The sequence below is a fragment of the Capricornis sumatraensis genome, chromosome 1 (genome assembly GCF_032405125.1).
Source record: "Capricornis sumatraensis isolate serow.1 chromosome 1, serow.2, whole genome shotgun sequence".
Taxonomy (NCBI): Eukaryota; Metazoa; Chordata; class Mammalia; order Artiodactyla; family Bovidae; genus Capricornis; species Capricornis sumatraensis.
Genome location: NC_091069.1, coordinates 46,798,168 through 46,820,497, shown reverse-complemented (window position 1 = coordinate 46,820,497; position 22,330 = coordinate 46,798,168). Strand labels below are relative to the sequence as shown.

Sequence of the window (22,330 nt, the reverse complement as noted above, 5' to 3'; positions counted from 1 at the left end):
CAGACTTCCAACGTTCATACGTGTTCTGCCTTCTAACTAAACATCCTCAGACCTGTCGGGAGCGTCTTCCAGTTGACGCAAAGTTTTTGCTGGAATGCAGAAATTCGTTACAGGAATCATTAATTTCTGTACAATTGCATCAAGCTGCAATAACACACTCTTGCAATCTCCTTTTGTCATCTCCAAAGGATCATTACATGAATAGAATGTCAACATACCCGAAGTAACTGGGACCTTGGTGGCCCGTGCTACTTGGACAAGTGTTGGAAAGGCGTGAGAGGTGGCGTCCAGGGAAGAGCCAGAGGGCACCAACTCCTGAGAACTTTCCACACAACAGAGCTGTGCTGTAAAGAGGGCGCGCTCCGACCTCGGCAAGTCGGTCGCGCAGCAAACCAAGTGCTCGGGCAATGACCCCGGGAGGACCGAAGGCCGTCAGCGCGGGCGGTTCCCGCCTGCACCCGGTTGCTGCGCTCAGGCGCCCCTTACTCAGCGCCCCCCTCTGCCAACACTGCGGTAATAATAGTGAGTCGGGGAGAGGCGTCCGGCCTTCCGGAGGCGGCGGAGGTTCCCCCTTCCCAGCCACTGCACTCGCAAGTCCCGCGGCAGGCCCCAGAGCCTCCGCAGACCCGACCCGGCCTCCAGGGCCGAGCCCTGGCCTCCAGGGGCGCCTCTCCGCAGCGCCGCGGCTCGGACCTCTCCCCCAGCCGCAGCCGCCGCCCCCCACCCGGGTCTCCCAGGCCGTGGCCTCTCCTCTCGCCGGCCGCATCCACCTTCGGCCCGGCCCCCTCCCGCGCGCCGGCCTCCTGGGCCCAGACGCCCGCCGCCCGCCGCCCCTCGGGCCGCTCCGCGCGCCCCCGCCCCTCGGCTCGGGCCCGGCTCGCTCTCCCCGGGCGCTCCGCAGCGGGGCGGGCGGGGCAGGCTGGCGCAGGGGGCGGGGATTTCTGGCACTTTCTGGGCGCCGCGAACGCTCTGCTCCTGGGTTCGCCGGCCGGAAACGTCGGCGACGGAGCCGCACCGCCGCCGCGGCCGTTCCTGGTTCTCCGCCGAGGCCGCGCCGCCACGCTGCCATGGCCAAGTGGGGACAGGGGGACCCGCGCTGGATCGTGGAGGAGCGGGAGGACGGGACCAACGTGAACAACTGGCACTGGTGCGGTCGGGCGGGGGCCGGGGCCGCGGCTTCCTGGCGGGCCTCCTCGCTCGCAAGCCGCCGGGAGGGACGGGAGGGACGGGAGGGACCCTCAGCGAGCGCCCGGCTCCCGGGTGGAGGGCGGCCGCGGCGGGCCCCGCGCGGGAGGAGCGGGGAGGGTTGTGGGGCTGCACAGGTGCAGATGCTTGTCTTTAGCGTCGGGGCTTGGGGAGCCCTTGGAGCCTGGAGACCTGGGGTCTTACCCTCACTGGCTCTGGGACTTGACTTCGCTGTTTGAAAGTTGGGTTGGGCCCCAGGAGTAGCAGTCATTCCTGACTTACCTCTTCAGCTTTGGCAGTCTGTGTGACCTCAGGAGCTACCCTCCCGTGGCCCTCCGCCCCAGCCCCTTGAAGTCTTGGGGGAAATTAAAATGAAGCTGAAAAGTTTGTGTGTGTGTGTGTGTGTTTTACGTCTGTAGTGGAAAGAACAGGAAAACAGAAATTTGGATCTGAACTCCACATCTAACTTGATGGGTCTCTAGTGCGCCTGCCTTCTAGAAGTTGGAACTAGTTACTCATCCGTCTTCAATCTCATCTAGAGTATGGGCCAATTTTTGCCTCCCTCCCCCTTCCGCCTGAGCTTTCAGGAAGTGATGTTCTATGCTCCTTTCCCCTGAAGGCTAAGGGCTATGCTACCTCGGGACCATCAAGGTGATGCTGAGGCAGGTCCGGGGCAGAGCAAGGCTTTAGCCTGTGAGGGCAGCCTTTCCCGGGGGTGGGGAGGGGACGTCCTGGCCTGGGGGTGGGAAGGGCTGACCTCTTCTTTCCCAGCCTTGCCTCCATGAACACTTAATAGACTTCTCTCAGCTTATTTTCATTCCCCTAGATTGGAAACATTATTTGGGAAGATTGTGTGAGATAATATACATGTGAAAACACTTAATAATTTGTCTTATTACGATAAAAATTATCTCAGTTATAATTACTTTTTCATGTGGCCCAGGCTTTGCCCCTCCATTTCCAACAGGTGAAATTTCTAGACCTCCTTTCTCCCAAATAAGCCATGCCTCCCAGCATATCTTAAATCACTGATGAGAATTAGAAGATGTTTGGTAGAAAACTGGTCTGAGAAGTGTGCTTGTAAGTTTGTGGGTGGCAGGTCTCACATGGTTGAGAGGAATTGGGCAGATCTGGACTGAGCCAGGGATGGGCGTGTGGATACCAGCAAGAGCGTCCATTCATGGCTCTGCCCTTCTTCTGGTCCTGGCAGGACAGAGCGGGATGCCACCAGCTGGTCCAAGGGGAGGCTTCGTGAACTCCTGGTGGGTATCACCGTGGAGAATGAGGCTGGCCGCTGCGAGATCAGTGAGCTGAAGCAGGTGGAAGGCGAGGCTTCCTGCAGCAGCCGCAAAGGAAAGCTGATTTTCTTCTATGAGTGGAACATCAAGCTGGGCTGGAAAGGTAACAGGGGCCTCCAGGCACTGGTAGGGTAGAGTGCAGTGTTGGTGGAGCAGAGTTGGTTGACTCATTAGTCATTCATTCAGCAGGTATTTTTATTTTTGGTTGCACTGAGTCTTTGTTCCTGTGCGTGGGCTTTTTTTAGTTGCTGCGAGCCGGTTACTCCATTGTGTTGCACGGGCTTCTCATTACGATGGCTTCTCTTTTTGCCTAGCACAGGCCCTAGCCACATGGGTTTCAGCAGTTGCAGCACGTGGGCTTAGTAGTCGCGGTTCACAGGCTTAGTGGTTCAGCTGGCATGTGGATTCTTACTGTACCAGGGATTGAACCTGTGTCCCCTTCCTTGGCAGGAGGATTCTTATCCTCTGGACCACCAGAGAAGTCCAACAGGTATTTTTAGAACTCCTGCTTGGGCCCCTAAACTGGTGTTTGCGGTTGCAGACACCCTTACTACATGTGGAGTTCTTGCCCCGCCTGCCATGGGCTTCCCTCTCTCCCAGCATTTGGAGCTTCTTCTTGTTCAGTCACTCAGTCATGTCCAGCTCTTTGCGACCCCATGAACTGGAGCAAGCCAGGCTTCCCTGTCCTTCACCATCTCATTTGCTCAAACTCATGTCCATTGAATTGGTTGGTTGTTCTCAGCAGGACTCAGTCAGCCAGGCACTTGTGAGCAGTATTTCCTGGAGCTGCTGCCTGGGCCACCCTCCCCCTGGACTGTTGCATGCTGGCTCCTTCGGCTCCTTCAGGTTTGCATCCTGAGTACATTCTATAAAAATGTCACCTGTCTCCATTGTATAAAAATGTCAGATCCTTTTCTTGTACTGTTTCCCTTCTCTGCTTTGTTTCTCCTGAAAGCACTTATACTTGGCACACTACATGCAGTTATATTATTGTTGTTCTGGATCCCCCTTTTTTCCCCATTCACTGGGGCAGAGATTTTTAAAAATAACATCTTTATGGAGATAAAATCACATACCACACCTTATTGTGTACAATTCCCTCGTTTTCAGTATATTCACAGAATGTGCAGCCATCACTACAGTCAGTTATAGAACATTTTCATCTCTCCCACAAAAATATTTACCTGTCACTTGCCCAGTCCTTGGCAACCACTGATCTATGTTATATCTCCACAGATTTGCCTATTCTGGACATTTCTTACGACTGTTATCACATGGTTTTTGGTCTTTTGTGACTTGCTTCTTTTATTTGGCATAATCATTTCAAGGTTCATCTGTCTTATAGCACATTTCATTCCTTTTCATGGTTGACTGATGTTCTGTTGTATAGATGTAGCACATTTTGATTATATATTCATCAGTTGATAGACATTTTGGTTGTTTTCACTCTTTGGGTCTTTGGGTCAGGGACTGATTAGTTTTGTTTACAGATTACTGCCTGAAAGGTTGTGTATTTGTTGAATGAATGCATTTCTCCCATGGTGCCTAGCTCCTTGCGGGGTAGACAGCCTGTATTCAGTAAATCCTTGTGGAAAAAACGAGGAGCAAGGGTAAGATTTGGTTCTGGAGGATTGTGCCGTGTTAAAGTTTGGGCCTCAGCTCGAGTCATCTCCATTCTTGAGAGCTGTCCAGTTAGCGGCCTTGGGCCTCTGTCCTAGTGACTATCTTGCTGACTTAAGCCAGGCCAGAGCCCAGGGAGGTAGTTCAGTTCAGTTGCTCAGTCGTGTCCGACTCTTTGCGACCCCATGAATCACAGCAAGCCAGGCCTCCCTGTCCATCACCAACTCCCAGAGTTCACTCAGACTCAGGTCCATTGAGTCAGTGATGCCATCCAGCCATCTCATTCTCTGTCGTCCCCTTCTTCTCCTGCCCCCAATCCCTCCCAGCATCAGAGTCTTTTCCAGTGAGTCAACTCTTCTCATGAGGTGGCCAAAGTACTGGAGTTTCAGCTTCAGTCCTTCCAATGAACACCCAGGACTGATCTTCTTTAGGATGGACTGGTTGGATCTCCTTGCAGTCCAAGGGACTCTAAAGAGTCTTCTCCAACACCACAGTTCAAAAGCATCAATTCATCAGTGCTCAACTTTCTTTATGGTTCAACTCTCACATCCATACGTGACTACTGGAAAACCATTGCTTTGACTAGATGGACCTTTGTTGGTAAAGTAATGTCTCTGCTTTTTAATATGCTATCTAGGTTGGTCATAGCTTTTTTTCCAAGGAGCAAGCGTCTTTTAAATTCATGGCTGCAATAACCATCTGCAGTGATTTTGGAGCCCAGAAAAATAAAGTTTGACACTGTTTTCCCATCTGTTTCCCATGAAGTGATGGGACCAGATGCCATGATCTTAGTTTTCTGAATGTTGAGCTTTAAGCAAACTTTTTCACTCTCCTCTTTCACTTTCATCAAGAGGCTTTTTAGTTCCTCTTCACTTTCTGCCATAAGAATGGTGTCATCTGCTTATGTGAGATTATTGATATTTCTCCTGGCAGTCTTGATTCCAGCTTGTGCTTCCTCCAGCCCAGCGTTTCTCATGATGTACTCTGCATATAAGTTAAAAAAGCAGGGTGACAATATACAGCCTTGATGTACTCCTTTTCCTCTTTGGAACCAGTCTGTTGTTCCATGTCCAGTTCTAACTGTTGCTTCCTGACCTGCATATAGGTTTCTCAAGAGGCAGGTCAGGTGGTCTGCTTTCAGAATTTTCCACAGTTCATCGTTTGAAGTGAAGTGAAGTCTCTCAGTTGTGTCCGACTCTTTGCGACCCCATGGACAGTAGCCTACCAGGCTCCGCCGTCCATGGGATTTTCCAGGCAAGAATGCTAGAGTGGGCTGCCATTTCCTTCTCCAGGGGATCTTGCCAACCCAGGGATCGAACCTGGGTCTCCTGCATTACAGACAGACGCTTTACCGTCTGAGCCACCCTCTTAATGAGCATCAAAAACAGCCCCCCACTCCTGCCTTGGAATATTCTGGCTGGAGGTTGCCTATCAGTTGCTCCCTCAGTGGCTCTTGCTGGCTCTTTCAGGGCCTGGTTCCTTATACATTCCAGCTCCCCAAGACAGGGCTCTGAGAACCCCAGGGAAGCTTTTGATCTTGTATCTCTTCCATCTCCCTTAGCTCAAAGCAACAACCAGCTCCTTTGCAGGATAAGTCCCTGGCACGAGCCAGAGGGCAGGCACACCAGTGCTTCCCTGACCCTCTGTGCTTTTTTCTAGTAGTGAGTCCTAGAAGTAGCTAGTGGGACCTGCTGGGGAGGAGGCAGTACTCTGGTCTTACTTTTTTTTTTTAATTAAATTTTGGTTAAATTTAGCTTTTTTCAGTTTTATTGAGATATAGTTGATTTATAACATTGTATGAGTGAAAAGTGTACAGTGTGATGATTTACTGTACCGCATATATTGCAAAATGCTTCTACAGTAAGGTTAGTTAAAATATCCATCAGCCCATAGAGTTGTAGTTTTTTCTGCGTATGTTGAGAACCTTTAAGATCTGCTCTCATAGCAGTTTTCAAGTGAACAAAACTGTACTGCTCAGCATGCTGTACATTAAACCTTCCTCAGAACTTACTCATCAAGTAAGCTGAAGTTTGTACACTTTGTATCTTTTGACCACCTTCACCGCCCTTCCTCCCGACCTTGCAAACCCCAGTCTGCTCTATTTCTATGAGTTTGGTTTGTCTAGATGACACATATAAACGAGGTCACACAGTGTTTGGTTTTCTCTTATTTCACTTAGCATAATGCCCTCAAGGTCCATCCATGTTGTCACAAATGGCAAGATTTCCCTTCATTTTTGTGGCTGAATAATATTCTATTGTGTAAACATGTCATGTTTTCTTTATTCATTCATCCATAGACGGACACTTAGGTTTCCATGTTTTGACTTCCATAAATAATGCTGTTTTGTACATTGGGGTGAAGACATCTCTTTGAGACAGTGATTCCATTTTCTTTGGCTATATATCCAGAAATGGAATTGCTACATCATATGGTAATTCTATTTTTAATTTTTTGAGGAACCTCTACTGTTTCCCATAGTTGACTGCACCAGTTTACTTTCCCACCAGTAGTGCATAAGGGTCTCTCTTCTCCACATTCTCATCAACACTTGTTATGAAAGTGAAAAGTGAAAGTGAAGTCACTCAGTCGTGTCTGACTCTTAGCGACCCCATGGACTGCGGCCCACCAGGCTCCTCCGTCCATGGGATTTTCCAGGCAAGAGTGCTGGAGTGGGGTGCCATTGCCTTCTCCATGTTTCTGTTATACCCAGTTTATTGGTAGTTCTTATGATCAGAGGACATTGAATTTTCTCAAAAGCTTTTTCTGCTTGGATTGAGATGATCATATGATCTTTATTATTCATTGTGTTAATGTGATGCATGATTTGACTTGGGCATTAAACCATCCTTGCATTCCAGGGATTAATCCCATTTGATCATAGTATATGATCCTTTTAATGTGCTGTTGAATTCAATTTGCCAGTATTTTGTTGAGAATTTTTGCATCCCTATTTATGAGGGATATTTGTCTATAATTTTTTCTTGTAGCATCCTTAACTGGCTTTGGTATCCTGGTAATACCAGCCTCTTAAAATGAGTCTGGGAGTGTTTCCACTCTTCAGTTTTTGGGAAGAGTTTGAAAAGGATTGATGTTAGCTGTTTAAATATTTGGTAGAATTCTCCATTGAAATCATCTGGTCCTGGACTTTTCTTTGTCAGGAGTTCTTTTTGATTACTGATTTAGTTTTCTTAATTGTAATTGGTCTGTTCAGACTTTCTAGTGCTGAATGGTTCAGGCTTGGTATGAAATATATTTCCAGGAATTTATCCATTTCTTTTAGATTGTCCAGTTTTACAGCATTTGATTGTTAACAGTGGTCTCATTATCCTTTGTATTTGTGTGGTATCAGTTGTAATGTCTCATCTTTCATTTCTAATTTTATTTGAGTCCTTTTTTTCTCCCCTTGGTTAGTGTAGCTAAAGTTTTGTCAAGATTTTTGTCTTGTCAAAGAACCAGCTCTTTATTAATCTTTTCCATTGTTTTCTTATTCTGTTTCATTTATTTCTGTTCTAATCTTTATTCCCTTTTTTATTGAGATATAATTGATAAATAGTATTATATTCATGTGGGGTTATAATGAGTATATATATGTTTATATTTGTACACATCAAGAAATGGTGACCACAAGAAGTCTAGTTAATATTTATCACCATACAGTTCCAAGGTTTTCTTTTTTCTTATGAGAATTTTTAGGATTTGCCTTTCAAATAAGTAAAATAGTCTTATTATAGTACCATACTGTGTATCCCATCTCTATGACTTATTTTTTGTAACTGGAAATTTGTACTTTTGACCACATTCACACATTTTACGCATTCTGCCACTCCCTGTTTCTTGCAATCACTGATCTGTTCTCTGTATCTATGACTTTTTTGCTTTCTTTTAGATTCCACATATAAGTGAGATCAAATAGTATTTATTTTTCTTTTGCTTATTTTACTTAATGCCTTCAAGTTCCATCCAGATTGCTGCAAATGGCAAATTTTTTTCTCTTTTATAGCTAAATAATGTTCCATTGTGTGTATACACTACATTTTATTTATCCATGCATCTGTTGGTGGACACTTAAGTTGCTTCCGTGTCTTCGCTGTTTTCTAATATGTGTATTTTGTTGATGTATAATTGACTTACAGTGTTTCAGATGCATAGCAAGGTGATTCATTTATACATAAATACACATACATTATTTTTGAAAGTATTTTCCATTATAGGTTATTATATGTTACTGACTATAGTTCCACGTGCTATACAGTAAACCTTCGTTGCTTGTTGGATAGCTATTGTTTTTAATTAGAAATCTAGCATTCTGTTCCTACTAAGTCAAACAAGTGGAATCAAAGTGTCATAAATTTTTTAGTTAGGCAAAAATTCTTCTAAGTTTTCTAAAATATATACATATTTATATATAGATATACAAAAGTTTTTTACTGTGCTTGATAAAGGCTTGAGCAAGATAGAAAAAGAGATGGAGAGATTGTAAAACAAACTGAATGGAATGGGAACACTGAATATGAAATAGAAAAAGTGAAAATAAATAAATAAATCACAGTAGTAAAAGTGTTTATCAGTTTTCACAATCAATGGCCAAAATCAATCAGACAAAATATAAAAGATCATTATAATTGCAAGCCATAATGGGAACATGATTAACCTAATAGTATAAAATAATTACATAGTCAAGCAGATGATGTGCTAAGCGAGATAAGTGCACATGTTTTCATCCACCCAGTCTGTGTTTTTAGGTTGGTGCATTTAATTTATTTATATTTAAGGTAATTATAGATATGTATGATCCTACTCTTGCCTAGAAAATCCCATGAACGGAGGAGCCTGGTGCAGGCTACTGTCCATGGGGTCGCAAAGAGTCAGACACAACTGAACGACTTCACTTTCACTTTCATGATCCTATTACCATTTTCTTAATTGTTTTGGGTTGGGGCTTCCCTGGTGACTCAGATGGTAAAGTGTCTGCCTGCAGTGCAGGAGTCCCGGGTTCAATCCCTGGGTCGGAAAGCTCCCCTGGAGAAGGCAATGGCAACCCACTCTAGTACTCTTGCCTGGAAAATTCCATGGATGAAATAGCCTAGTAGGCTATACTCCATGGGGTCACAAAGAGTCGTACATGACTGAGAGACTTCACTTTCTTTCTTTCTTTCATTTTCTATTTTCTGTAGGTCTTTTCCTTTTCTTGGGTTTCCTGCATAGAGAAGTTCCTTTAACATTTGTTGTAAAGCTGGTTTGATAATGCAGAATTCTCTGAACTTTTACTTGTCTTAAAGCTTTTGATTTCTCTATGAAAGTGGAATGAGAGTCTTGCTGGATAGAGCATTTTTGGTTGTAAGCTCCTCCTTTTTATCAACTTAAATATATCATGCTGTTCCCTTCTGGCTTGTAAAGTTTCTGTTGAGAAATCAGGAGTTCTCTTGTATATTTTTTGTCATTTTTCCCTTGTTGCTTTTAATATTTTATCTTTGTCTTTAATTTTTGTTGGTTTGATTATTATGTGTCTCAGTGTCTTTCTCCGGTTTTATCCTACCTGGGACTCTCTGTGCTTCCTGGACTTGACTATTTCCTTTCCCATGTTTGGGAAGTTTTCAGCTGTTACCTCTTCAAATATTTTCTCAGGTCCTTTCTCTCTCTGTTCTCCTTCTGGGACCCCAGCATAGTATGAATATTGGTGCATTTAATGTTGTCCCAGAGGAATTTGTATGTATGTGTTCTTTAGAAAAATGTCTCTCCAGATTTTCTAACGAGATTGTTTTTTGTTATTGAGTCTTACAAGTTCTTTGGATATTAATCCCTTATCAGTTACACGATTTGCAAATATTTTCTCCCATTCAGTAGGTTTACTTTATTTACTTTGCTCTGCAGAAGCTTTTTAGTTAATCCTCCTTGTATATTTTTGCTTTTGGTGTTAAGTCCAAAAATCATTGCCAAGACCAGTGTCCAGGAGCTTATCATCTGTGTTTTCTTCTAGGACTTTTTTTTGGTTTCAAGTCGTTCGTTCACTTTTATTAATTTGTGTGTGTGTGTGGTATAAGATAGTGGTCCAGTATCATTGTTTTGTTTATAGATGCCAGTTTTCTCAACATTTGTTGAGGAGACAGTCCTTTCCTTACTATATTTTCTTGTTTCCTTTGTCTTAGCTTATTGACCACATAAGCATGGACTTATTTTGGGCTCTTTTTTCTATCTATCCTGTTCTCTGTTATAGTTCTGTTGATCTATGTGCCTGTTTTCATGACAGTGCTATACTGTTTTGATTACTATATCTTTATAATACAGTTTGAAATCAAGAAGTGTGATGCCATTAGCTTTGTTGTCTCTCAAGATTGCTTAGGCTATTTGCTCTGGCTCTTTGTAGTTCCATACAAATTTTAGGATTTTTTTGTTCTATTTCTGTGAAAAAGTGTAGTTGGAATTTTACCAGGCATTGCATTGAATCTGTAGATTGCTTGTTATTTATTTTCTTCTGCTGACTTTGGGCTTACTTTTTTTCTTTTTCTAGTTCCATGATGTGTAAAGTTAGGCTCTTTATATGAGATTATTTCTTGTTGTATGAGTTTACAGCTTCCAACTTCCCTCTTAGAACTGCTTTTGCTGCATCTCATAAGTGTTTGTGTTGCCATTTTTATTTGTACCAAGATATATTAAAATTTTGCCTTTGATTTCTTTAAGCCATTAGTTGTTCAGGAGTATCTTAATTTGCATGTACTTGTGAATTTTCTAGTTACATATCATTTTTATTGGAAATGACATTTGTTATAATTTATCTTAAAAAAATTGTTCAGACTGGTTTTGTGGCCTAACCTATGATTTATTGTAGAAAATGTTCTGTGAGTGCTTGAGAAAAATGCAAATCCTATTGCTGATGGACTGTTCAGAATGTTTGTTAGTTGTGTTTGGTCTGTAGTGTTCAGATCTGATATTTCCTTACTGGTTTTCTGTCTGGATGATATATATCCATTGTTGAGAGTAGGGCATTAATGTCCCCAACTATTATTGTATTGCTGCTTATTTCTCCTTATAAGTTGTTAGTAATTGCTTTATTTAGGTGCTATTAGATGCTTAAATATACTTGTTATATCATTGATGAATTGACACCTTTAGCTTTATATAATGACCTTCTTTCTTTTGATCATTTCAGCTGAAAGTCTGTTTGTCTAATGTAAGTATAGCTACTCCTACTTTCTTTGGTTAACATTTGCTTGAAATTTCTTTCTCCGTCCCTCTGCTCTTGGTTTGTGTGTATCCTTAAAGGTAAAGTGAGTCTTGTAGAGAGACTGTCTATTGTGAGATACTGTCTTGTTGCTGGATCTTGATTTTTTAATCCACTCAGCCATTCTGTGCCTTTTGATTGAGGAATTTAATCTGTTTATGTTTAGTAACTATTGATTGGTAAGGACTTACACACCTCTCTTTCTAGCTCCATAGTCCTTTGATACTTTTTTGAGGTGATATGCTTTGAGTCTGACCATAATCTTTTGTGGTTTTTCCTTTGTGGTTAACCTGAGGTGTATATAAAATGTAACACCCAATGTAAACTGATAACTTAATTTTGATAGCATACAGAAATGTATACTTCTTTACTTCTCACACTTTAGTTTGTTGATGTTACAGTTTACATATTTTTACATTGTAGAAGTTTTCATAGTTATAGTTACTTTAAATTCTCAGTTATGGTTATTTAAGTACATTTGTTTTTTAACTTTTAATGCAGACTTGGAAGAAAACTACATATTACCATTGCAATTTTAGATCATCTGATTTTGACTATATATCTACCATTACCAGTGAGCTTTACACATTCATACGTTTTTATCATGCTAACGAGCATCCTTTTATTTCAGCTTGACGAATGTTCTTTAGCGTCTCTTGTAAGGCAGATCTAATGACATTGAATCCCCATCAGCTTTTCTTTGTTTGGGAATATCTTTGTCTCTCTCCTACTTCTGAAAGGCAGCTTTTCTGGGTGTAGTATTGGTTGACATACTGTTTCTTTCAGTATTTTGAGTATATCATCCCACTGCTGGCCTGTCAAGTTCCTGCTGTGAAATCCACCTGTAGCCTTACGGAAGCTCCCTTGTTTGTGAAGAGTCACTTTTCTTCTGCTTTCAGAATTTTTTGTCTTTGACTTCTGACAGTTCAACTCTTATGTGTCTTGATGTAGCCTTTTTAATTTTTTTTTTAAGTTCAGCCTACTTGGGGGACCGTTGGGCGTTATGAACCTGGATGTGCATTTCTCTTCCCAGGTTTGGAAAGTTTTCAACCATTATTATTTTCAATAGACTTTCTGGCCCTTTCTTTCTCTCTTCCCTCCGGAACTTCCATAATGAACATCTTGTTTCATTTGATGGTATCAGATGAGTCTCCTGTTCTTTTTTCACTCTTTTTCTTTTTGTTTCTTTGACTGGACAGTTTTGAATAACCCATCTTCTAGTATAAGTATTCATTGTTTCCTTCTACTAGGTCCAGTTAGCTGTGGAAGCTCTCTGATCTTCAGTAGAGTCATCCTATTCTTTTGCTCCAACAGTTTGTGGGCTTTTTTCCTTTTTTAACACTGTTTCTTTTTTGAACTTGTTTTGTTCATGCATTGTTTTCTTAATTCCGTTGAGTTGTCTGTGTGTTCTTATAGTTCGCTGAATTCTTTAAGAGATTTATTCTGAATTCCAGATTACATAGTTCATGCATCTCCATCTATTTAGGGTCAGTTATGGAGCTTTATGAGGTTCTTTTGGTGGTCTCATGTTTGCCCGATTTTCTTCTTGAACCTTGTTTCCTTGCACTAGTAGCTGCCTGTGTGAGGAATTAATTGGTCTCTTCCATGTTTTACAGGTTTGCTTTGGCAGGGAAAATCCACCACCTTTCAGCTTGGGTTATTGGGTGTGTCAGCTCGTCATGTCCATGGCTGGGGAAGACTTGCTGCCAGGGTCTCCAGTTGAGTGTGCTCTGAGGTCGGGGTGGGGGTTACCAATGGCTGGCCTTTATGGTTGGGTGAGTCAACTGACTCCATATTCAAGCAGGGCTGCTCAGTGGGCTCCTTGGACCAGGCAGGGTTGCTGGCTGTGCTCCATGGTTACATGGGGCGTTAGCTGTGCTCTGCAGTTACCTGCGGTCAGGCAGAGTCACTGGCTGTGTTCCTTGGCAGGGTGGTGCCACTGGTTGGATGCCATGGTTGGGCAGGGTTCTGAGCTGGGTTCTGCCATCACTCCTGGTTGAGTGGGGGTCTCAGGCTCTGCTCCCTGACAGGTGGTGCTCCTGGCTGGACTCTGTTCAGGCAAAACTGCAGGCAGAGTTCTTGGTAGGACCTTAACCTCCATTGTGTTCTGTGATCAGATGGAGACACAGATTGTGCCTTGAAGTTGGGCAGGGCTGCAGGGTTGGCTTCACCATCCATAGGCTGCTGGGTATGCTCCGCTATCGAACAAAGTTGCTGGCTGGGCTCTCTGGTTAAGAGAGGCTTCCACCTGTTTCCTGCAGTTGAGGGGCTAGAGGCTGTTCTCTGTGGGGTAGGGTCACTGCTGAGCTTCTTGTCTGGACAAGGCCCCAAGCTGTATTAAGCAATTTGGCAGGGCTGTAGGCTCCACTCCAAGGCCACTTGGGGTCACTGTTTGGGCTCCCTGGCTACGCAGGGCCGGAGGCTATACTCTGCAGTCGGGCAAGACTGCTGGTGTAGCTCCCTGCCCCAGGAGGCTGTGTGGATGGGCTCCAGGGCTGCCCGGGTTCTCTGGTCCGGCTTCCTGGATGGTCAGGCTTGGAAGCCACACTCAGCAGTTGAGTGGAGCTGTGAATTTGCTTCCCCACCTTTGTGAGACTCCCCAGCTGGCCTTGACCTGTCACACGGGGACCCACATCAAGCAGAATTGCCAGCTGAGCTCTGCTCGTGTACTGCCTCAAGCAGGAACACGGTCCATCCAGGTATGAGCATTGGCTGCTGAAAGCCTGAGCCCCTGTGGCTTCCACATGTTGAGACCCCGGTTGGCCTCTGAGGAAGCATCCAGCAATGCCGGGGAGCCTGCCCTCTTTGCTGCTGGGAAACTGCAGTGGGGGCTCTGGGTGGGGCTCTGTGCTGGCCTCGGGGTTTGGTCAGAGTGTCACCACTCCTCACACCTTCTACTGCAGCCCTCTTCTGTCTCTGGTCCAGAAGCATGCCTCAGCCTCACCCCTGGGTTTGGGATTCTCGCAGTGGTGTCCTGTCCCTGCGCAGTTGCTAGTTGCTGCTCTTGTGAGGGGTGCTGAAGCTGGGAATGACCTGTGTCACCATCTTGACGTCACTGAAGTCAGCACCCGGTGTTGAAAGACATTAGCTGCGTGGGGGAATCCACGCCGACTTCCCCACCTCCCTCCCTTACCCTCTTTCTGTGATCAGAACTCAGTGTCCCTTTTTGCCTTCCTGTGCCTTTTCTTCAGGATAGTCCTTTATCATGCTTTGACTTGTTAAAGAATATTGGGGAATGAAAAAAGAAACACCGGTTAACAGACCTACTTACTTCACTCTCATGCTTCCATGTGGACCCTGATTTCATGTGCAGTTAAAAAAAAAAAAGTCTAATAATAGCACTGTTCTTATTTATTTTCTGGTCCTGCCATGCGGCCCATGGGATCTTAGTTCCCTGACCAGGGATCAGACCCTTGCCCCCCGCAGTGGAAGCACCAGGAAGTTCCCTTGTCTGCATTTTAATTGCCCACCCCCCGCCCAGCTTTCTTAGGAACTGAACCTCTGATGTGGGCCAGGAGAGCAGAGTTGGTTTGGACATGCATGTGATGGGCGCTTGTGGGGGAAGGCTGCGCCCTGTGAGGAGGGTGGGCTGTTCAGTTAGGCAGGGCAGTTTTACATGAGCTAGTTGTTACTTTGTAATTGAAGACGACATTTCGCTCATTTTAGGTATCATTAGAGAATCTGGTGCGAAGCACAAGGGGTTGATTGAAATACCCAGCCTGTCTGAAGAGAATGAAGTAGATGACACTGAGGTGAGGTATCTGATGGTATTTCTCTTTTCTTTGTTTTTAAATCAAGTTTCTGCTATACATATTGGGCAGTTGAAAACCTGTGCCTGTGTGGTAGTTCTGGTGAGTGGTGAAGGGCTTGTTTGCTGAGAAGGAGGCTGCGCTGTGGGGCGGTGGGGTGAGGTGTGGGCCGAGTGATGTGGTGGGAAGTGCATGCCTGGGAAGCCATGGACTGCACCCTCCACGGCCTCCTCATCACCTTTCAAAGGTGTCATCAGATGCATGCAACTGTATGTATTCTGGGAAGTGCTCAGGTATTGTGCACAGCTTGGTGAATGGGATTTTGTATCTCCTCCTCCGCGTCTTTACTCTTCCCCTTTAGTAGTGCAAATTCTTGGCTTTTCGCCATGATATCCCTTGGTTGTATCATATTTTTTTGGACGTAAGTTAGTATGTGTTGGGTTTGACTGGCTCTTCTGATCGTCGGGAGAGAGCAAGCCTGTGTAACTCCCATGCTTGGTTTGCGGTCAGTGTCCACTTGTAAGCTAAAAGCTTGGTTGTAGGGTGAAACCTTTTGTATGATAGCTGTATTTCCAGATGACAGTCTGACAGGGTCTTTTAGGATTTGTGAACATATTTAGTGTGAAGGCCTTCAGGATAGCAAGTTACACCGAACTGCCAGGAGTTGCCTTTCTTAAAGGCTATGAACTGCACTAAAAGTGGTAGCTTCACATGTGTGGTCAGTGCACTCAGGGCCTGTGACTTCACTTTGCTCTGTCCACATCCATCAGCTCAGAAGTATTTTAGTAGGATGTTAAATTGGTCTTTTCGATTCAGCCCTTGGTAGTACTGCAGAACAAACTCTAATGTAGAACTGGGCCCTGGGAGCAGGCCCACCTCAACCGAATCGCAGGGACATGAAGGGAGTTTCAAACCAATACCTCTTCTTTCTGAGAATACCAGCGGCACCCCCAGAGCAGCGTTTTGGCATTTCCCTCTCCCCTCCTGTCCTGGCCTTCCCTCCTTTCCTCCCCCTCTTCCTCTCTTTCCCAACTTTCCTCCTTGCCAAAAAAAAAAAAAAAAAAGTGTAGCCCAAGACCAGGATATGTGGGAACCTGATTTTCCTAATTAACTGAATTTGGGACTCTAGACGAGCACTGTTCAATAGACACATAATGTAAGCCACATAAAGAACTTAAAATTTTCTAGCAGCCGTTTTAGAAATATTTAAAAGAAACAGATAAAATTAGTTTTAATACTTTTTATTTTACCCAAAATATAAAAATATCATTTTAACATGTAATTAGTATCAGGGTTATTCATGAGATTATTTTGTATTCCTTTGGTGCTAAGTCGTTAAAGGCTGGTGTATGTGTGTGATTTTGCACTTTGAACCCATCTCAGTGGGTGCTCAGAAGCCACGTGACCAAGCGGCTGCCGTATTGAACAGCACGTTTCTAGACTCTGAACACCATGGACTGTATCACCAGTATGATACACACACATAAAATGTATGCAGATCAGGGGTTCACATTCTAAGAAGTCCTTCAAGTTTTGGCCACCAGTTTCAGTAGACACTTGATTAAAAAACTCTTACCTCTTCTCAAACTATATGGAAAAGCCTGTCACGTCTCTCTCTCATCAGTTCTTTCCCTTCCCTTGCCATCACAGTTCCCTCATCCGTTTGTCCCAGTATTGTAAGAATACGTCAAACCAGGTTTTTCTTCGGTTTGTATTTTTCTGATTTGTAGGTGAACGTGAGTAAAAAGAAAGGAGATGGGGATATTCTGAAGGATCTTATGAAAACTGCAGGCACCGCCAAGGTCAGGGAAGCCCTTGGAGATTACCTGAAGGCACTTAAGACGGGTAAAGAAGGCATCCTTGTGAACTAGAGGGTCCCTTTTCCATTTACCCAAATAATGGTCTGCACTGGATTCCCAGGTTAGGCCAATGTCCCAGGTTCCAGAGATCAGCTCTTCATGCTGCACGATAAATTGTAGTCTGGAGGTTGAGATCTAGTCATGAATTAGACCATAATTAGTGCTTATCAGTATTTTATACAGCATGAACCATTCTGCCTACAGAATTGTTGTTAGTTTCTGGAATGATAATTATTTAATCAGTTGTTTTTATAATTATGTCTAATGTCTGTCTTCCTTGCTAGACTATAAGCTTCATGAGGGCATGGAAGGACTCTGTCCTGTTTGCTACTGCTGTATCTCCAACGTCTAGCACAATGCCTGATGTATATAGTAGATGCTTAGTAAATCTTTGTTGAATGAGTGAGTGAAAGTGACTATAGGTATTACAGGTGTAGTTGGAAACTTACTCAGATAATGCCTGCACTGAGTGGAACTGAGGTTATTGTCTTCTTTGCTAAATTAGAGAAGCTCCCTGCCAGGTAAAATAGCCAGCAGGGCTTGTATGTCTGCACCTCATCCTTGGACTGTGCTGAGTATCTCAGTGTTGGCATAGATGGGTTTGGGGTTTACTTTTCTCACGAGATCACACAGGCTGCTGCCACAGGCTTGAATGGAGACCAAGCTTTGTGAGGTGGTGCTGATGAAGCAGTGAGCCAAGTGTCTGGTTTTGATAGTGACAGTCATAAAGCTATTAGTAGTTAAGTGTATAAAATGGAGCCTTTTGGAAAACAGCATTTGAAAATGCTATTTTTTGTCAAGAACTAGATAAAAGTGAGGCATTCAGTAAAAAGAAAAGGATAAAAGGCATTTGTTGCTGTGGAACTCATGTTAATGATTAGTTTTATATATAAAGATACAGAATGGTCTTGAAATTCTCAAAATGCTGTAGGACTTCTTTCTATAAATGTGTTTCTTTATATTCTTAGATTTTGTTTTCAGTTTTCTGCCTATTTGTGCTGGAAGGGAAAAGGTGCTTTATTAAAGTCATTTCTCATATGTTTCCTTTATAGAATTTACAATGGGAATGATCTTACCAACCAAAGCTATGGCAGTCCAGGAATTGACGGTTAAAAGGAAACTGAGTGACAGTGCCTTGCAGGTGTGGCCTCTGGTGGACGATATGCAGGGAGGGGGAAAAGGAAGTGCTTAGTGTGTGCATGCGTGCAAGCTCAGTCATGTCCTACTCTGTGCGACCCCTTGGGCTGCAGCCCACCAGGCTCGAAGGCTTCAAAGCTTCAAGAGCCTGTGATGGTGGAGGACTATACAAGATACTGAGGAGGGCCAGTTAATCCGCCCTTGCATCTTCTGCCATCCTGGGGGGAAATGATGAAATGAGACTTTCATCCTTGATGGAAGGGACTGTATAAACTAGCCTTTTTGTTAGATATTGAATTTAGTTCAGGACAGTGCTGTTTTGTAGTCATTACACTACAAAGTCACAAAGGTGACTTTGAAGCTCACACACCACAATGGAAGGAGCATTTCTCCACTTCCGGAGGATTGGGAGGTTTTAGATCTTGTTCTTAAGACTGTAATGATGGGGAGTTTGACACCTTTTGGCCTTAAGTGCTGTGTCCTTCACCTGCTTATCTTTTTGCCCCCTGGGCCATAGTTACATATCCAAGTAGGATTTGGGCTGTGAAGCCCTAGTCTGGGAGTGGAACAGAGCAAAGCGGCTCTGTTTCCAAAATAAAGACTAGAATTGGCGGTGCTTAAAAAGGCTTTTTAGTGGAAGGATAGTGTTTGGGACATTGTGATATTTTACTGAGACTGTAAAACTGAATTTCTAAAATCTCTAGTCATGCTAATTATGCTTTGGAACCTTTTGAGATTCAGGCCTCCTCTCCAGTGGCACTGGGTGTAAGGATTCCCACTGTGGCCCTGCACATGACGGAACTCTTTGACACAGCTATCGAGCAGCTGTACAGAATCTTCACTGTGAAAGATGTAACATCTCAGTATCTGGAATCAGAAATGCTGACACTGGGAGAGAGTATGCCACTAAGAACTGAAGCTGGGTTTTGGTTTCCTACATGACTTATGTTTTTCTGATTGAAGGGATCTAGTAATCTTTAGGGTAGCTCAAGGACGGGTAAGCTATCCTAAGGATTTGAGGGCAGAAAAGATGGATGTTTGGGAGCCGGGGTGGGGGAGTTTATCAGCATTGAGATTTGGAACAATCTACTGAGGCTGTAATTAAAAGCTGTGTATTCATAATTAAAAACCACAGTAACTGTTATGTTATACATATAGGTTGAAAACATGGTAAGCACAGAATAACACGTCTATTGTGTATGTTTTGCTTGGTTAGTTGGTGCAAAAATTTTCTAAATCTTCCGCTGTATTAGAAGCTGAAAAGGGAGGGAAATTCCAAATGTTTGATGGAAACATCTCTGGTGAATATACAGAACTGGTAAGTAATCTTAGGTTAAAGGAAAGTAAGCTAGACTCTTCAGTTAAAATGCTTTATTCATGCTGTTTTTAAAAGTGCTTCGGTTTTTATCTGAGCTCACAGAAACTTGAGCGCTTTATAAAGTTGGTTATACGGCAAATAAAAAATTTGTATTTACTAAATAATAATAAAGATAAAGCCTTAGTTTCACAGCAGTTGTGCCACTATTTATGACTCTTAGAAGACGCAAGTACAATTCCTCCCAACTCTTGGGTCTAGAAGTTTCTGGTCTCTGCCACTAGTATGCGTGTTGCCAAATGTCAGCTGCCTTCCTGCTGACAGCAGCTCTGTACTGGCTACCACACTTCTGTCTGGTGTGACTGCTGTTACATTGTGGCACTAGGGACAGTCAGTCCTCAATGGTGCTGGCGTATAAACCAAGTTGAGGGTGTATGTCCATTGATTAGTTCTCATATTTCTCCCGTAGGGGCTCATGAAAGGATTTGGTGTTTTTCTTTGTTGTAGTATTGTACAAAGTTTTAAAAGATGTTTTCAGTGGAATTTCCCCTTTTTTTCAGTTAACAAATAAAAAGATCGTCATGAAATGGAGATGTAGGAACTGGCCAGAAGGTATGTTATTAGCCACCTTTTAAGTCCAAAAACACTTCAAGTATTCTACCCCCTACTATGAAAAGCAAACAGTGGCACTATATGGATAAATTCTTTTCACAGTACGGTAATGACCTTTCCTTTTTTTTCTTCCAGAACACTATGCAGTAGTCACACTGACTTTTCTGCCCACACTAGAGCAAACGGAATTACAATTGGACTGTGAAGGAGTTCCTATCTGTGAAGAAGAGAACATGAAATTTTGTTGGCAGAAGCAGCATTTTGAAGAAATAAAAGGTTTACTGCAGCTGACCACCCTAAATGGTTGAGCTGGTTTGAAGATTTTATAAGGGCATTACTTTTTGTAAGCAGGAAGTATCACGTTTACCTCCTCCTCTAGTGTTCCTTTAAAAAAAATAATTTATACTAGATGAAATCCACAGACTAGTACAGAACTGAAAGCACTGTTTGAATCTTTATTTACTATGACTAGACTCTGCACTGAGCTAAAAGCAAGCAATGTGAAATCAGACTGTTAACGTTACCGTCCATAGATGCTCCTCCGGGAACAGATTGCGTCTCCGAGTATGGATAGTTGAAGTGTCCCAAGCTAAAGCTTGTCTTAGCGGGCCTACTTTTAGCTGTAATTTTTAATTCAGGAAGAGACAAATGGCATGTTGGTACTTCCTTTATTTAACTTCAGGGTTTTTAAGGTGTGTAGCTCTTAGGTCGTGAACCAGTGGCATGTTGCATTCGGAAGCATGTTGATGTGAGGGCGAGCGGGCTGTATTGTTATGCTTCTCCCCGCAGCAGTTATGCGCTTTGGAGTGGCGAGGACCGAAAAGTCTATGGAAAAAGGTACTTTTTGGCCTGCCACTACACTTCTCATGAAGTAGAGTACAGTGGACAAGCACCTCTCCCGATTCGCAGTTCTCTCATTACTTTCATCTGAGAAGACTGAAGCAAGGTATGTAAACAATTAAAAAGCCATCACAGTCAGTTTAATTAAGTGCATAGAATAGCAATCAGTCATGTCAATAAAAATAAAACAATCATTTTTACATCAAGTGTGCTTTATTTCCTCCACAGGTATTCTGTTAAATAAAGCACCATTTATATACTGCCAGGCCACAGCTAAAGAGGATTCTTTACAGAATCAAATTTCTTGTGGTTGTTCCGTATACAAGTAAACTTAATTTTGATAATAAGAACCACAGCGATTGGAGGCAATCTGCCTCTATTATAAGGTACAAAACTGGCACAGAGGACACCATATTATACACAGTAAAAATGCTGTAAGTTTAAATTACGTTGTACAGGGCCAGAGAACCCTGTGCCTCCCAGACAGCCATATTAAATGAAAGCCACTACAGTGAACTCTTAATTACGTAAAACATATTCATTATCTGATTGCCCTTTAGAAAGTATACTGAAGATGCAAATTTTTTCATCTGAAGTTTCTGCCTGGCCAAGAATTAAGCCTATAAATCTATCTTGCCATTCAAGCAGAGAGCACTGGACGAACTGAAGCACGAAAACAGAAATAGGCGAAACTTATACAAACAGCATCGGGTGGGGGGAGGGGTGACCTTAAAAGTAGACATGCTACATCTAATGTCAAGAAGCAGCTTGGTTTCCTTTGCCAGATATCCTCGTGACCACATGGATTGTAGATTCAATGGTCCTACACAGGGTATCTAGAATGTCGTGCTGCTGCATGTGACTAAGGAGTCCTCTGGAATGGCCACAGCTGAGTGATAAAGCCACCTCAGGGTCCTGGGAGGGCAAAGCTTGACCGTCACAGCTTCTCAAGTCAGCTAAGTCAGACAGAACTGCAGAGAGAGAAGTAGAAGGGAACTCGGATTCTTCCTCAGCGAGGTTAGAATCCTTGGAACAGTGGAGGTCTTTCAATTCCTTACAGTCTTCAAACCTACCATTGTCGGACTGTTCTTCTGCATGCTGTGACCTGATATTTGATGTGTCTTCTGAAAACGAAGATGGAACTTCCATTCGGTATTCTTTAACAGAACTATTTTCAGGGGAAGGAGGATCTTGCTCTGTGCCTGGGTCGATGATTGAGGAGTCTCTCGTCTCATTGTCTGAAGTGCTCGTTGGGGTCAGGACCTCCCTGGTTTCTGTCTTCATGTCACTGATGCAGCTCTCGACAGCGTGCTCCTCATCGCTGCTAACGCGCCGCCTTTTAACAGGAGTTGCCCCTTCATCATCTGTGAAAACGAACATGAAAATCTCTCTGAAGAGTCATTAAGATCATTTTGGGGGTGTCTGCATTTTTTAGCATTTATGTGCAGGAGGCTCACACAACTACTGTAAAATGAGTAGTGGAGAGTGTATTT

At 43.6% G+C, this 22,330-nt stretch overlaps 2 protein-coding genes across 2 annotated transcripts in view; one reads left to right on the top strand and one right to left on the bottom strand.

The window, feature by feature from the left end:
* Positions 1-1,027: 1,027 nt before the first annotated feature.
* On the top strand, positions 1,028-20,735 carry LOC138088687 (activator of 90 kDa heat shock protein ATPase homolog 2). The gene is made up of 9 exons (XM_068984037.1): positions 1,028-1,147; positions 2,396-2,586; positions 14,992-15,077; positions 16,805-16,919; positions 17,986-18,074; positions 18,812-18,922; positions 19,287-19,388; positions 19,946-19,997; positions 20,133-20,735. The coding sequence occupies exons 1-9, from the start codon at positions 1,068-1,070 to the stop codon at positions 20,303-20,305; spliced, it is 999 nt and encodes a 332-aa protein (XP_068840138.1). The 5' UTR covers positions 1,028-1,067; the 3' UTR covers positions 20,306-20,735.
* The window catches only part of USP34 (ubiquitin specific peptidase 34), a 180,753-nt gene continuing 178,935 nt past the window's right edge, over positions 20,513-22,330 (bottom strand). The window contains 1 exon segment of the mRNA XM_068984030.1: positions 20,513-22,201. Within this exon segment, the coding sequence (XP_068840131.1) occupies positions 21,594-22,201 (608 nt within the window). The 3' untranslated portion in view covers positions 20,513-21,593.

Coding starts and splice junctions, on each gene's coding strand:
- LOC138088687 (XM_068984037.1), top strand. CDS start 1,068: ATGGCCAAGTGGGGACAGGGGGACCCGCGCTGGATCGTGGAGGAGCGG. Junction 18,075..18,811: donor TGAGTGACAGTGCCTTGCAG/GTGTGGCCTCTG, acceptor TTTGAGATTCAG/GCCTCCTCTCCAGTGGCACT. Junction 19,389..19,945: donor CTGGTGAATATACAGAACTG/GTAAGTAATCTT, acceptor CCTTTTTTTCAG/TTAACAAATAAAAAGATCGT.